The sequence below is a fragment of the Ptychodera flava genome, chromosome 11 (genome assembly GCF_041260155.1).
Source record: "Ptychodera flava strain L36383 chromosome 11, AS_Pfla_20210202, whole genome shotgun sequence".
In the NCBI taxonomy this organism is placed as follows: Eukaryota; Metazoa; Hemichordata; class Enteropneusta; family Ptychoderidae; genus Ptychodera; species Ptychodera flava.
The window spans coordinates 24,307,383-24,325,009 of NC_091938.1; the positions used below are offsets into that span (position 1 = coordinate 24,307,383).

The 17,627-nt window shown below is 38.0% G+C and overlaps 1 protein-coding gene across 1 annotated transcript; it reads right to left on the bottom strand.

Annotated features, from left to right (window-relative positions):
- Positions 1-132: 132 nt before the first annotated feature.
- Positions 133-16,603, bottom strand: LOC139143890 (uncharacterized). The gene is made up of 10 exons (XM_070714481.1): positions 16,511-16,603; positions 14,146-14,289; positions 13,622-13,792; positions 13,074-13,370; positions 6,353-6,691; positions 5,266-5,454; positions 4,019-4,201; positions 3,632-3,649; positions 3,345-3,423; positions 133-2,660 (listed from the first exon to the last, which is right to left on the bottom strand). The coding sequence occupies exons 1-10, from the start codon at positions 16,584-16,586 to the stop codon at positions 839-841; spliced, it is 3,318 nt and encodes a 1,105-aa protein (XP_070570582.1). The 5' UTR covers positions 16,587-16,603; the 3' UTR covers positions 133-838.
- Between the last annotated feature and the right edge of the window lie 1,024 nt (positions 16,604-17,627).

Below are 17,627 nucleotides of genomic sequence, written 5' to 3' on the forward strand. Positions count from 1 at the left end.
CTTTGAAACTGCAAAAAATGACATTGGACCTGCACTCCCTTTCCCGAAAAATAATACTGGCAAGTTATTTTTAAATCGCTTTTATAATACGGTAAAAGAAATCGGTTCAATGAAATGCCTTCCTCCAAAGTGTTTTCAATTCAAGAAAAAAACTTTTTATTGCACAAACAAAGGCAATTATCTACATATTGAACACAGTTTTACATGTAATATGAATACAGTACACCACTTTGTATATAGACAGATTAGTGGTAAGAAATCTTTGTAAGTTCTAAAGATTCACTTCGGCAATTGTCGACACAAAGATAGTCTGAACATCAATATGCCGATTAAGCCTTGGTTCTCTTTCCCTGTTACATTCTGAGTTATATCCGAAATTTCTAGAGCTCTCGAATGATCACATGTTGTGTGCTTGTAACCATGTCACGTTTCATTTAGATGAATCTTCTAGGGATCTATATAATCGTCAAATGCAACATTTTTAGCTAGCGTCCATACACGTAAATCTTACTGCCGTGAATATCCAAAGTTCTACATGTTTATTGTGATATGCACTAAATACATGGTCTTTCGAACAGGTAATATCGCCATCTCAAAATTCGAATTGGAGAAAATTCCATTTTATGTTTAATTTTTGTCACTGACATAAGTGAGAGTCTGTTCATGTTATACCTTAAAAGAGAAAGTTTCGACTTTAACGTCGCATTGGTAATTGATATAAGCTGAGAGTAAATCATAACGTTGTACGTTTATATGGGGAGATGAGCGCTGTAATTAACAGAGGCATTTTATCTTTTAATCCATTATATTTCTTAATAAATTCATCAGCTGCGTCATTTCAGATTGTAGAATAATAGGCTTCTTCACTGCCCTTGTTTGAATGGTCGTTTTCGGAATCTTTTCGATCGTTGTCGTTAAATGTTATTTCCCGAGGACGCGAGATGGCGTCACCATCCTTCTCATAGGAGACATTGTCAGCAAATCCGAAAGTGTCATCGTCAATGTCGGCATACACTGGTGAAGTGCACTTGTTTCCAATAGAATCCTCATTCTCGTAGACACTTCTATTATTTTTGTTGAATCTCGCACTTTCGTCAAGTGCCGTTTGCTCAGGGCTAGTCGAGGAAATGACGTCATTGTTACCATTTGTCCCACTCGTCCCGGCAGGTAGTAAATGTGATGGCGCCACCGTATGTGACCCACTTCCGTTTCCGCCGAGCTCAGTGGAATCGCCGAGGACATAAGCAGAGTCATCCTCCATACCGGCATTGATGTAACCCTTTTGGACCTGTTGCTGCATATTTTCAATTTCTGGAACAACGGACATCGACTCGTAACCAGCAAATTGTGGATTTTCAATGTTCCCATAAGTGTGTAATTTTGAAATACCCTCCGAAGGCGTTTTCTCGTCCAAGATGTCGAATGCATGTGGTTTTGGAGCAATAGCGCCACCCCGTGACGATTTGTCATCGTCCAAAGACTGTGGCTGCGGTATTGCGTCATCACCATGCTCATAGAGTACATTGTCAACAAACCCGAACCAGACATCATCAATGTCGGCATACACTGGTGATGTGCACTTGTCCGCATTGTCTTCATTTCCGATCAACATGTTGTTATCGTTTGCGAATCCATTGCTTTTGCCAAATGTATTTTGCCGGTCGGAAGGCAAGGCAGTGACGCCATCGATATCGCTTGTCTGTCTCGTCATGGCTAGCGTACTGGGTGGTGTCTCGTTGTCTGACACACTGTCTTCAGTTTCAGGCTTGCTTTGTTCGTCCATGACTTGGGCAGAGTCTTCATCTTTATTGTTGGTATAGCTACGAGCCCTGTCAACTGCATCTCTTTTTGCTGACTGCAGACTCGTGTAACTCTTATCGGCGGGAAAGACTGTTAAAGGTTCATATCTAGCCGGGACTTGGCTTGTGTTATTCCCATTCGCGTTTGTTGCTGGATGATCACTCAAATGTATATTATCATTTGTGTTGGTTGAAGTTTTTAATTCTGATGCATCATCTATGTCCTGCGAAGATTTTGTGTACTCAGAAGAACGAGGCTGTGAGCGGACGGCGCCATCACTCGGCTCATAGAGATCATTGTCAACAAATCCAAACGTGTTTTCGTCAATGTCGGCGTATATTGGTGAGGTACAAGTGTCCACAGAAAAGCCTTTGTTTCCGTCTAACCCTGTTTTATTGTCTCTTACTGCATGGGCCTTTGTACTTTGCTCCACGCTAGTTTTGATGACGTCATTAGGGTTGCCTATCCCCTGTCCTCGACTCTGGCCGATGGAGTAGTCCATTTTCTGTGAACCAATGTTTTCGCTCTCAGATTCATGGCAGTCGCTAAAGACATACACCGAGTCTCTCGCGTTGCCATCTGGATAATTGTAAACGTTGTCAGCGACGTCACCATTCGATCTCTTCGGATTCGTCATTTCGTCGGCCATGGCAGTCATGGCTTCGTATCCGGTGAAAGTTGGGTTCACGGTGTTCTCATAGTCATGCGTTGGGGCATCAGCGGCTTTAACCGTGAACGTCCCATCAGTACCGCCGAAGTAGGATCGTTTTGGAACGTCGTAGTGATGCGAAGGCTCGGCGTCCTCCAACGTTGCCATGTAATTGTCATCGGGGTGTTGATTGTTCTTAGCCTTATGCGACCTGGAATAAATTTTAATGGCTTCCTTTTTAGCTGTAACGTTCTTATGCATTTTCCAGTATCTCTTTTATCTGTTAAGCACAGTTTGTCGTTTTACTCCCAAAATCAATTCAAAATGTCAAGACAGATGTATGTGTGCAAAGTCCAATTTATTGCTGAGACCAAAAAATTTCATTTGCCAACAAAAACACTGCATGTATGTTATATACAAAGTGAAAATATATCCTAGGTTACTACGGCTATGGTCCCTTCACAGGACAGGAGGCTTGTCATTTCTTTACACGAGTACTATTGCATAGAAAGTTCACTGACCCTGCTGACTCAAATCATAGATGATTGTCACAGTCAATGGCAGACTTATAATACTGTAGCTGCAATTGTAAAACGTCTATAAATGCCATTTTTCTTCTCAAGGCAGAACAGTTTTGTTTATCAATTCACCGCAAATTGTGCATTTGTGAAGGGGAAAATATTGTTTAGCTTGTCTGATTACTAGCCCAGGCGATATCATCTTTCAAAATGTCGAGAGCAACGTTTGCAGTGACAGCAGTGGAATAAAGTCTAATGCCAACTTTTCCAGTGTTAAAACAAAGGTCTTCAGACTGTGATGCGCGACGAAAACATAGGCACATGACGTCATATACGTCATGACTGACGAAAGAGGACGAAATTGAAATCTTTCTTACCTATAACACAATACGGCCAATGCGATGATGATTCCAACTATAGCCAAAATGGCAATAATACCAAAGAACGCCCCGACATCTGGTGACAGAACATGTAAGGCACAATTAAAAATGACAAGGGTCTGAGCGTGTTAATAAGGAAAACAAAACTTTAATATGAACATGATGCTATATATCTATAATTTCATCCTGAAATATCCCATATTACAGTGTTGATGCATAACCATAACCATACGTATTATATCGTACACAATCATAAACTGGACTCAAGAAATGCTTCAACTTACATCTAGCGGTGGGATCTCCTGAAAGAAACAAAATATTGTAATAAATGAAAACAGTGATACATATGATAGTGTAGGATATCGAAAGGAAATGTATATTCACAAAAAGGATAAAAATGACAAGATAGTGTAAAACCGAAGCTACTTTCCCAAATTACGCTAGCTTTTTGTCTCGATATGTGAAGGTGTGGTTTTAATAGATCCCAATCAATATCCCTATAACGCTGTGCTACAAATATGTTGCTCACGGTGCTATATATGTTTGCTTGATTTTTTATCGATATCTACTTCTGATGTATATTTCTCTTAACAAATTGGTAACCTCAGATGAGGTTTATAAGCATTCAATATTAAAGTTTTGTGTTTCAATAGCGGAATCAGAACGTGTACCTGGGGACTCGATACACATTGGCTGTTCGCTCCACTGACCGTCAGCCTGGCATGTTATGTCGCCATCTCCGTACTCTATTGTATATCCATCATGGCACTTGTAGGACACCGTACTGTTGTATGTAAATACGTCTCCATACTTTTCTGCATTGTCTATGTCGTCTGGTTCACCACAGTCGATGGCTGATGGCCAAGTAAAATATTTCATTAATATCTAGTCTTGATTTACAATTTATGCACACATATTGATAAGATAAATAAGATTATTCGGAAGAAATGTGGAATTTTGTACAGACTCAGATCCATTATACCTTTACACATTTTGTTACTTTTGTACAATGCATTTATACTTCCCCACATCAGCTACGGCCTAGAAGTCTGGGGAAGTACGTACTCTACACGCTTAAACTGTATCTTAGCAGCCCAGAAAATGATTGTTCGCACGATGATGTTCAAATCAACCACAGACCACTCAGCTCCTTGTTTCACTCAACTTAATATTCTCGATGTTTTTAAACTCCATAAATTCCTTCTAGGTACCTTCGTTTACAGCTTGATTCACAAGCATTCACCACATATATTATCAGATTACTTCAGTGTCAGTTGCCATGACTATAATACTAGAAATTGTCAACTTCAAAACCTACGTCCATATCATGCAATGACAAATTCAGGCCAGTTTGCTGTTTCTTTTTCTGGAGCAAGAGTTTGGAATGACATACCTTTTCATATAAAGTCCACAAACTCTCTACATAACTTCAAACACACTTTTAGACAATATTTGATCAATCAGTAACAGATTTCACTTTTGCCATGTAGTAATTTAGTGATCTTCTACGATATTGTAATTATTTCAGCACTTTTCTTTTATTTACTTAAAGAACTATTTGTTATTGTTATCATGAGCCCCCTTTGCTAACTGTTTTTTCAGACAAGCTACCATGACGGGGTTCGGGCTAGACTAGCTGTAAGCTATTTCCCGACTCCCCATTTACCCTCTACATTGTTATTTTCTCCTCTCGAGTTCATGTGTCATGTAATTGACTTTTTCAAATCGGGTAAATAACCAATTATTATTATTATTAAAGCGCGGTTCAACGTACGTACGTAGCACACGTTTCCGGGCTTTTATTACCAGACAGGTCGTATTCCCCGTGTCCACACTATCAGTAAACTGTTGGCAATAATTTCTTGATGAAATATAGTGTACAGAAAACTATCATTCAAGCATTCATATCAGTTCTTACCGATGCAGTCGGATAACTCATCGTTCCATGTACCATCATCGAGACACGTTACATTTGTTACGTTTGTTAACGGGTAGTGTCCTATGTCGCACGTTAAAAGTAGCGTTTCACCGGGATCATATCGATTCTGATCGTCAGGGTATACTGTACCATGCTCAACAGTTCCATCGTGGTAACATCTGTAGATAGCTAAACAATGACAAAGAAAGAGAGCCATGGACAGAGAGATAGAAATATGTATACATTATTTAACTTTACCACATCGGTCATCGAAAAGTGTATTGGTTATAATCAATGTGCGTGTTTTTGCCATTTGTAATAATAATTGACCAATTAGAGTAACTTCGTAATTTAACAAGACGAAATGGATTACATGCAGGTATTATATGTCCTTGGTATACCCTTGAAGTGCGGGAACAGTGTGGGATCGATTTGTTCTCACAGTCTATAGCGAGCGAAACATATTTTAGTTTGGCGAATCTTATTTGCTGCCTCCACGCTACGCGCCTAGTATGTGACCAATTGGTCGCGTACCGTAAATCCGGGACTATAGCGCGGACAAACAACATACTTCAAAGTGAACAGGTTTGTACACGGTGACAAGTATATGAAGATATACCAAAGCACGAAGTCATGTTTTAGTTTGACTAATTCATCGTCAAATTATTATTACCAAATGATGTTACAGCAGCGAGAAGAAATCTGTCACAAGTAACAAAATGACATTGCTTAGTACACTCTTTGATATGCGTAAATGTGCGCTATATTTTTCGGTTTGGGATAATATAAATCAAAGAAATTCATCATGGCATTGGTGTTTTCTGCAATAAAATACGATACCTGTAGTTTTTAAGTATTGAGGGACGTGAGAAAAATAATCCGCACTTTAATGGGCTAAGACGGAATGTCTCATACTCGTTGGAGTATTTCCGTTCGTGTGAGACAAAAATTCCCCGACGTGTGAGACATATTATCTCCGCCCATTGGGGTGTGCGATTCTATAAATCGCTATGTACGGCCATATACTTCCCCTTTCGTTGTCTTACATCTTCAATGAAATATCATCTGTGCATAAGTACACGATTACCTTCCCACTCCAGTGCGAATATACCATCGCTTCCAGCAACTGGTTGCCCCTCATTGTAAAATTTCACATCCATACGATTAAATGATGTGTCGCCTACATACAAGTCATCGTTTTCTGTGAATGTCTGCTTCTCACCGCTTCCAACGTCGACTATTTCGACGAAGTATCCTTCCTTGATGTCAAACATTATGAAGTCACTAGTGATCACAGTGTTGTTGGGTGCCGTTACGTGCCAGGCGCAGTCGTACAACGTTGATTGGTCAAATCGCCCCGGAAACCCAGGTGAATACACGGTTCCTCGGCTGCCGAGGGAGCTGCCACCACAATCACCCATGGAGACTGTAGAAAATTCGAAACAAATCAATGTTGAAATACACGTGCAAAAAAACTGCAACGCGCTTACTTTAAACGGTAATTGAACTTTAGATATCTAAAAAGTCATAATTTTGTGATGGTTAGGTTTATTACATTACCACTGTCAACGCTCACTAATGGAAATACACAAATCTTAGATTTTGAATGCTGTGACTACATTTAATAAAAAATACTGGCTTGCTATATTCGTCCTCAAAGTTTCTATCTACTTGTCTGACCTTCTCACAAAAAATTCAACAATTCACCAGTATAACACCAGAAGTATATATATCATGTTTCCAAAGCCCACAGTCGCTCATTCAAATATCGTTCATCCACCATTGCCAATACTATAATTTAAAGTTCTTTACTGTGCCTGTTTATTCTTTTCTAAGCCATTTCTTGACCGATCTGCATGTCAACTTCCTGCTTGTTTTAATTGATTATACGGTGCTCACCAACTTTTTATGCTTATTTTTAGATGTGTAGTTTTATAACTTTTTAACTAATGCTCTCTTATTGAGTTATTTATTTATTTATTTTTTCAAAAAATATACTTTTTATTTCATAACAAAAAGGGGTATAACAATATCATTTCCAGTCATTAAGAAACTTTGAAATGACCTTACTCTTCTTTGAATAATTATTACAAATCAATTCTTCAATTAATAATCTCTGAATATTATTTTCGTTGATCACTCTCGCTTTATATACTGAAAAAGTTGCAACAATTATTATAAAATTCAAATCTTCTAGATTCTTTTGTTTCAGGAAATATCCATAAATTATGTGTTTCCACAATAACTTCAAACTTATTCTATAAATTCTATTGATTGTCTGTACAACATATTTCCAAAAGTCTTTCACAAAGATACATTCAAAAAGAAAATGCTGACAATTCTCAATGTGCTTACAGTATTCACACATAGGTGAGTAAACTTTCTTCCATTTCCATAGATTGTGCCTGTGTGGTATTTTATTATACAAGAGAAAAATGTTAAATTGTGCATATTTTCTAACTGTCATAGTTTTCACCTTTAAATTCCAAATCGTACTCCAATCACAGCCTGTTCCCAACTGATTTTCCCAAATTACCTTTGCATATGAGTCGTCAGTAATTTTTGTTATGTACACCAAATAGAAATATTTACTTGAAAAATCATATATGTCGGAATATTTTCCCTTGGAATTCTTTATCATTATTGGTCGTCTTTGTCTATTGACAAGTAAATTATTATTTAACAAATTCATACATCGTTTCCATTGATGTGGAATAGCTTTCTTAATTGTAAGGTATTGTACAATCCAGTTTTTCTTGTCTGAAATTTTTTCTATACATGGTCCTGATGAATAAAATTACCATCTATAAAAAGGTCTGCAACGTAAATAAAACCACCTTCAATCCACTCTCTGAAAAATAACACCTGTTTATCACTTGTTACAAAACGATTTCCCCCAATTTTTTGTTCTCCAACTATGTTTGGTTTCACCTGTATATCTTTGTCGTTCATTGTTATTTCTTACCAACTATGTAACACTTCTTTGTAAAAATTTGGCAGCTGTTTTGTAATGAACTTGAGCGCTCGTTTGTCCAGGTTGAGCGTAAAAATGTGCTTAACACCTCCAAACCTTTCTAAGTTAAGATTTACAACTGCTTTCCAAGTGTCATCACCACCATTAATCAGTCTTTTGACCCATCTGCAATTCAGTGCCTTTATTAGTGACTCGACGTCAATCATGTGAAGCCCACCATTTTCTAATTTGTTAATAACTATACTTCTTTTAATTTTTCCTTTTTTTCCATCCCACAGAAAATCGTAAAATAAATTGTTCAAACGTGTGACCACATATTTTGGTGTTTCTATCATCGAGGCTAGATAAGTAATTTTTGACATTGCAAGACTTTTTAGAATCGTTATTTTACCAAATACGGTAAGATATCGTTTCCTCCAGCTATTCAACATACTTTCTATTCTTTCAATTTTATTGTCCCAATTAAGTTTTAACACTTCACTTTCATCATGACCAAAATAAACCCCGAGGGCCTTAATAGGTTTTTTCGGCCAAGGAATAAAACCAAGACTATCTAAATTTTTCAATGTCCCCAATTTTAGTCCCTCTGACTTGTCTCTATTTAATTTGAGACCAGAATACTTTCCATACTGGTCAATTAGATTGAGCACCCTTGCTAACGACTTTTCTTTGCTAATATAGACTTGTGTATCGTCAGCCAGCTGGGTTATTTTAATTGTTTTGTTTTTCACCTTAATTCCTATGCTATTATCGTTTCTTATTATTTGTGCTAAGACTTCAGCAACTATTAAAAACAATAGAGCCGATAGCGGACATCCTTGTCGAATGCCTCTTTCAACCTTAAAAATTGGTGTGATCCAACCATTGTTTACAATAGCACTATTACAGTCGGTGTAAATTGTCTTGATCCATCTAATGAACGAACTTTCAAAACCAAATTTTTCTAATGCATGAAACATGAACTTGTGATCAACTGTATCGAAAGCTTTACAGAAATCAAGAAATAAAATCGCTCCCCCCCCTCTTTTCCTTTTCAAAGAAATCAATGAGGTCTTCAATCACTCGAACATTTTGCCCACCAAATCTTCCTTTAATGTACCCAACTTGGTCAGAACAAATGAATGCTGGAAGAACCCTTTTCAGTCTGTTTGCTAACACACACGACAGTATTTTATAGTCGTGGTTAAGCAATGATATTGGCCTCCAATTTTTTAATGCAAGTCTTGAATCTTTTTTATGTATCAATTGAAAGTAATTATGCCAGTACATTGTGAGGCTGGCAACTTTCCCACATCAAACCCCTCATTACAAGCATCGACAACAATTGTTTTCAAAGTATCCCAAAAACACCTGTAGAATTCGATTGGAATTCCATCGAGACCTGGAGTTTTGTTGTTTTTCATTTGCCATACTGCTCTTGTACACTCTTCTTCTGTAATGATTCCTTCACATGATCTAGCATCACTCTTCTTGAGGCCAGATTTTATATTGATATCATTGAAATATTGAAAAAGTTCGTTCTCGTCTGTTCCCTGCGATTTGTATAAGTCTTGATAGAATTCTCGTTCTGCATCTAGAATTTTATCTAATTTTGTAACTATCTTTCCATTCACCTCTAATTTTGTTATTTGTTTTGCCCTATATCTCTTCTTTTCCAACCCTAGAAAATAACGACTATTTCTTTCCCGTTCTTCGTACCATTTCACTCTGGATCTGATATGGATACCCCTTAACTGCCTAACGTAAATTTCCGCTAATTCTTTCTTTTTTTCTTCATATGATTTGATTAAATCCTTATTATCCTGATTAACTATTGTATCCTCCAAGTTAGCTATTTCACTTTGTAGGACATTCTGTCTGTTTTTCATTGTTCTTACTTTCCTTTTTGAAAACTTCATACTAGCTTCTTTAATTTTTATCCTAATCATGTCGAGTAGATTTCTTTTATCACATTGTTTACTATAGACATTAATGGTATCATTTATAACACCCCTTAATTAAAATCTTATAGTTTTCATCTTTCAGCAAATTTGTGTTGAACTTCCAGTAGCCAGGTCCTCTAGGAAAATGAGACAGACACATTTTTAGGGATATTGCATTGTGGTCTGCTCTTACAGCTGGTCGAATATCAGCAGAGTCTACACATGCAAGTACTTAATGTTTTGACACTAACCAGAAATCAAGCCTATTTGCAAGACCAAGTGAGATTTGTCTCCACGTGTACTGTAACTTGCTTGGATTCAGCTCTCTCCAAATGTCACATAACTTGAAATATTTAACAATACTCAATAATTTCTTTGAAATACATGAATGAGACTTTGTACCATGTTTATCTAACTTGGGGTCAAACACAGTGTTGAAATCCCCTCCGACAAAAATATAACCATCGGTGTTCCAATATTTGTGAATCCAACTTTTCAACGAAGTGAAAAAAGATTCTCTATCTTTGTATTGGTTTGGAGCATACACATTTACTAATGTCAAAATTTCGTCATCAATTTTCAAAGAAATGAGGATTTTCCTTCCATCATCGCCACACTTTATTTTCAATATTTCACAATCGATCCTTTCATCAATATAATTATTGCAACACCTTTGCTGTGATGGGAGCCAAAAGAATTATACAAAGGCCTTTCCACTCTCTTTGGATTTGTGCCGTAATAGACTCATCCCAGTATGTTTCCTGAAGAAAAATTACATTTGCCTTTTGCTCTCTCATCCATCTGAATATTTGTTTTCTTTTACCCACTTCTCTTAGACCTCTACAGTTGAGAGATAAAAAATGCAAATTATTCAGAGACATGTGGAAAAATCAACTTTACAAAAATGAAACATTCCACCTTTATCTCCTTCCTCTAGCCTTGTTTTCTCTGCTTTGAATGTTCTTTGATTTTCTCGAGGACGCTGAATCTTCGGCGTCAGAGTCTGATTGTTCAATGTCAGATAACTGAGTTGAAGTTGATAGTTCTGTTGAAGTGCTGACATGTTTTCTCTTTGCATCGTTCGAAGCGACTGCTGTTGTTACCTTCTGTTCAGCCCTCGGTTTGTTGGGAACAAAGTCAGTGATTTTTGGTTGCTTCATTGGCACGGCGTGATCGTCTTTTGCCAGCTGTAGATCTCCTGCACTGTTGTCATGCCCCACGACGGAATCGTCACTGCCCGTGACATCCATACCAGCGGAAACAGCACCAACATTCTCGTCGACACTTTCCATTCCACGTATCACCTGCTGTGGAATTTCTGCGCTGTACATCGGACACCTTGTTTGAATGTGGCCACTTTGTTTGCAGCGCTTACACACTACTTCATTTCGACACTCAGTTTTCACATGTCCTGACTGTAGGCATTTGAAGCAGAAAGGTGTGCTGCTTGAACTCCCAGTGTTCTGGTAGCTAGATCTATCTCGATAGAGAACGTTGACAATAAATCCTCCCATCTTGATCTGCCAGTCTGATGGTATCGGTTGTTTTAGTTTTTCAACGAACACATACCGATCACCATTGTCAACATTTGTTAATTTCCCATCTATTCTCCATTTCGCTTTTGTTATTGTCTTCACTTTTAGTCCGAGTTCTGTAAATTTCTCATGTATGACAGAGTCGTCCACTGATAACGGCAGATTTCTAACTATCACTCGATCGGAAGCCTCTCTTCTGGCTGAAATAAAGGGGTTTTCATCGTACAAGTTCGCTCGTTTTCCCCGCACAGTAATTCCGCCTGTAAGGAGAATAATTCTATCGGCGTTGTCTTTCACGTACAACCGCCACAGACCCCTAATTCTTTGGATACCCGTAATACCGGATTGATCGATCGTATCAGCCATCGCTTTATACAGCTCCGAACCGGAAAGAATTGGGCCATTACTGTCACTTGAGATGGCTTCGTAGTGTTTCAAAAACACTGGTTTCACATCGCTGTTTCTGTCACTACTTCTATTGTTGGGTACATTTGCATGTACCGCGCTTGCATAACTCTGGCTGGAGGCCATTATTGTCTCTGTCAATATCGAGTCTTCCTGAACTTGACAGACTTGCCCGAAAGATAACCACGAAAATTTTCGTCACGAACAATGATTTCTTACAGAAATCCCTACTCACCGGATCGTCGGTGTATTGATGTGTTCTTAGACAAAGTCTTTGTCGATATAAAGAGTAGTACACGGCTTGAAAGACCAATAAATCGCAGAACGAAACGACCAGACTTGCTCCTTGGTGCAGCCTCGTTTTCGTCCGAAAAATATTGAGTTATTTATTTATTTATTTTTATCCTGTATATTTCCATGTAATGTATTCAATGCATGAAAATCCATTTATTGATGCATTGACTTAAAGTAATAAAATTTCAAAAAATTACAAATCAACCACAAAAAGGCTTTTTGTTTAAAGTAGAATGCGTCTCCGAGGACAGCTATTCGGAGTCTTAAAATTTTACGATTTCTTTTCTGATCTATCACTTGTGGGGTTTATTTTTAAATTATTGGCGAAAGAAAAAAATCACCGTCTTACTTTTTCTAAAATCGAAAATTTTATTTTGCCTACAGAGTTAACACATGGATGGCGGCCATTTTGAATTTTCAATAACAGTAAATCTTGGGTAATTTGTTTCTCTGGTGCCAAATTTGCACGGTGACCCCAGATTTTTATTCTTGATTTTGAAAGAGTGTGGTTGAAAGATTCCTTGAAAAGTTTTAACAAAATTTTAAGGCTTTGACTTTCGAGGCGCATACTACCTTTTAAGGGCGAACATTATTGTGATCTTTTGAGAACCTTCATTCCGTCTACAGACAAGATAGGTATATCTTCGGTTCTTATACTTAATACAGGATATCGCTTACCATCATATATTCCCATGTACCTAGAAGGCACCAAGAAGACAGTGCCACCACAGGCCTGGGTGTCATTTCCGGTACAGCTGCTATCACAATTCTCATTCTCGGTGGCTAAAGATAGTTCAAACTCATCTCCACAGTAACACCAACTCCCAGCTTGCACACCAGCATGCGCTGTAGGTACCTCGCTACGACAGAACTCCAGGCATGCTTCTATTGTCATGCTCTGATCGTCCTCCTTTGACCTTTCACTTAATGTTGGATTATTTACGCTGCTGTCGAAACAGCCTATGTAGTGAGCATCTGCATTAGGAAAATATTAAAATAGGAAAAATATATAGCTCCAAATCTTCAATCTTAAGTTCATAATAAATGCATAGTTTTGCCTCGGTAGGAGAATTCAACCTCTGTTATTATTTCTACAGGGTAGTCCGATGCAGACTTTACTTGTGTACATGTTTGACTCACAGTCAAGTATGACTGCAACAATAGCTTTCAAAACGTTACAAAACAAGTTAAGATATCCATGGCTCTGATTGTTTACCCTTACTCACAGTTGCATGTTACTCCGGCGCTGTTACATGACGATTGTGGTTCTGAAGATACGTCATAACTGCATTCTTGAATACTTTCCTCGTCACCGTTACAGTCGATATCCAGAAGCCACATGCCGTCATGCTCGTCACCTTCGCTTACCGACGATGCCCACATTGCACCTGGATGCCCTGTTAATATGAAAATTAGTCAATATATAGGATTTTTTAAAATACTTTCATGAGGAATCTGTCCCATTTCGTACCAAGGCTGTTTGAGATACATATATAATGGTCCATCACGTGTTCTTCTTATCATTAATGGTTTTTTACGATATTTTCTTTTCGGGTCCAAGATGATTCAAGTTCACCAGCCTATCAAACACAGTTTTGTCTTTCTCAGATTACTTTCTGGTTCAAAATCACCACGGACGCTTCAAATTGGTGCCATGCTTAAATTACTGAGTGTTCAGCCACTAAAACTGATGTGGTAGGACGCAGCAGAACTGTTTTGTATGTACATTTGCACACAGAGCACAACTCACCAAGCTGCCGACAAACTACGTCTGCTTCCTTCATTTGCCATGGCGAGAGAAAATTGGTGTCACATATTCTTGCCCACTCATCTTCAATGTAAACTTCAACAATACCTTCATACGGACTCACTCCATTCACCAAACTCAATGTGTCTGTAGGCCAATAGACGCCAGAAAACGATCATGGAATGACAGAAGAATTTAAGTGAAACATTTTGACAATATTTTTTGCCAAAACTTCATCGACATGTCAGTATATTAAGGAGGGATTTCGACTGTACCATCGTGTACAAAATTATTGTTCTGAAATAAACTGAACTGAAGAAATGAAAAGACATTATTCAAATTATTCAAGGTATCTGATTTCTCTTTATATAAAAGACCCCTCTCTTTCACCAACTGACAAGGCATTACATTTTACCGACAGGGCTACCAGGGATCGTTCTAAAATTGGCTGACACTGTTTAAGGATTACATCTTTATGCGCAAACACAAAAAATCACAAACTCTATCAACATTTATGGTGTGTACTTTAGGTCAAAATTCAGACTTACATTTGACAACGGTCTTACATTGTCAAATCTGTATCGACGAGTTGTCAAATACAGCTGGGAAGCAACTATGAAACGGTTTTGTGTTTTCATATGCAAGTCTGAATTTGAACCTAAATTACGCGCCATTACAATGACACTGCATCAAAACGCAATAATACAGATAAGTTCACACTAATGAATTGCCTGTATTATAGAATAATACACGTGAATTCACATGAATCCACATGAATACAGTCTTGCTGAATACAAGTAATGGATTCTTGACTGTATTCATCTGTATATGCACTCTTCAGCTAAAATACAGGCAATAATCCATGCTAATACAGTAAGTATTATCGGGTTTCATGCAGTGTGATATAACGCAGTAGAGAATGTAGGATTGGTGGTTTCTGTCAAAGGTAAATAGTCAGCAAGCCTATTTATAGTGCTTAGAACCGCAATAGTATGTATGTGGGATGAGAAATCATTAACGCCCACTGGCAACCTTATCTTATTGTGAACATACAGCAATCCAGTGATAATTATCAGGATCACTAAACATGCCATGGTATTTATTAACTTATGCATCCTACAGTTCATCAACTTAATTCTTAATAGAATGTTTTTAATTGAAATGTCACTTGCCACACACAATTTCTGTAAATTGATGAACTTAGAAACGTTCACACAGTAGGTACACCCTAAAGGTGATAGATAGTCTTGCTAAAAACGGCAAAACGTTAATGCTCAAGTAACTTAAATTTGCAACGGTATTTGTGTCCCTCGTGTTGCCGTATTGATTGTTTGTAAGGTGCGACCGTGATGTGTAGGTAAACGTTACAATAGAGATCACATATGACTCAGAGCAGCTTGATACTATTCGTCTGGATATAAGTGCCTCAAACGTTAAACAAATTAGTGATAAAACGATCATGGTTCAAAGTTCACCACCGATGACGAGTGATACATGATGGTACTGTAATACAGATCGTGCTGTCAACATACCGATAAATCTCGAAAAATGCTGTGGTACCACAGGTCTAAATAATCGTATTCATGCCGTACACAATTTCTTAATATTCTTTATTTTATTTTTCTACTGAATTTACTTATGTCTGTATGTCGACATCACTGATCAAGAACTAGTATTAAGGGAATGTCGATGAATTTTATGATTTTAATTGAACTGGCATTTACATGTACCAATGTCATGTTACACCGACCGACACACCGGATGTGATCGGCCCAGCTTCAGTACCTGTAGCTGTCATGATTTTTTGTCAATTTTTTCCCTCAACAGTAATTCGGGACGATAGGGCTTGTAGGTTTACGATCAGGATATATTCGGAAAAGTTAATTAAGATGTCATTTCGGCGATGGACCATTATTATTTCATTGTAGGCCGAGAGGCGGTGTATTGTTAGAGAGGTGATTCATAACGCACAAATTTAAGTTTACTCGGGTTAATTTACGTATACGAGATGTTTTAGCGTTCAGTGGCTTTAGATCAGACGAAATGAATTAATGTACATGTACATGTATGTCGAATTTTAGTATATTAGAACAGAACACGACGACAGATTGACCGAGACAACGCATCATGTACATTCTGCAGATAAGGCACAGCGAAAAAATGTCAATAATGGACACTCATGGCCACACCTTTAGCGTAGGATAACAATCACGGCTGAATAAATAGTTAAATGTACATCTCTAGTTAACAGCTCAAGTAGAGGCCGTTGTATCAAATATTCCCAACGGTTCCCCTTTTTAAATATCTCCACTGTCTGTTGAATTCGTTCCAACAGGTGAAAAGAGAAGTAAATAAAATAAATGACTACCTTTAGAGGCAACAATCCCGATACAAACGGCATGCAAGGTCGCCAGCAGGGCACACTTGATCCTAACCATCTCCATTCGTGATGTACATACTTCAAAATACTCGGGCCGAGTTCAAAGGTCGTGCAGATAAAATTGGGTTGGAGGATTGCACTTTGTAATACCCTAATGCTAATGATGGCTGCATACTTTGACACCATGAAAGCGCCTTACGTGCCTAAAATATTCACTATCGTTACTCAAATGAGTGGTATGGGATTCCAAATCTAGTATAGATGAACAGCTACTTTATGCAATGCAAAGACGGCAATCTTGCCATTATATTATTTAGGGATCAATTCACGTGATAAAAGGCTACACATCTTGTTTTAAAATATTATCTAGTCTTGCATAATTGTGCGGAAAATGATACAGCGATGTCATCTGCAACTCACGCAATTGTCCGATACAGACCATCAGCGATTATCACACTATTTTAAGACCTGCAATATGTGATTCTTTCTAGGATAATGAATTGCGTTGATATCTGCAGGATTTCAACAAGTGACGATGACCTTGCTTACACGAAAGACCATAGTCTCGCTGCAGGATCCATGGTTACAGTCCACACGGACTCATCAGTTCAGGTCCCTTCACGAATGTAGGTCAAGGGCCTTGGTATCCAAGGTTGCGGGTGATTAACCGCATACTGGTGGCGCTCAGAAGTACATGTGGTTAGAGTATATGCAACAGACATGTCAGTACGCTAGTTTTTTTGTTTGCTTTGGTTTGGTTTGGGTTTTTGCCTGTAGACCAAGCAAATGCATGTCGATGAAGTAAGGGAATGGTCTTATGAGCTTAAGGTGTTACGTGCCTCGAAATACTTAAATTTTGCTCAAACTTTGCTCAAAGAAACTTTCAAATATTTTCTCACCCACCCGAAAATGAAAATCAGGAGTCACCGTGCAAAGTTTGGTACTGGAGAAACAACTTCAATGACCTAAGTTCACCGATATTTAAATTCAAAATGGCCGCCATCCCTGTGTTAACACTATGGAGAAAAATTAAACTTCGGAGAAGTGAGAAGTTGATTTTTTTCACTCAAAGAGCTTTTAAATGACCCATCTCACCACAAGTAGT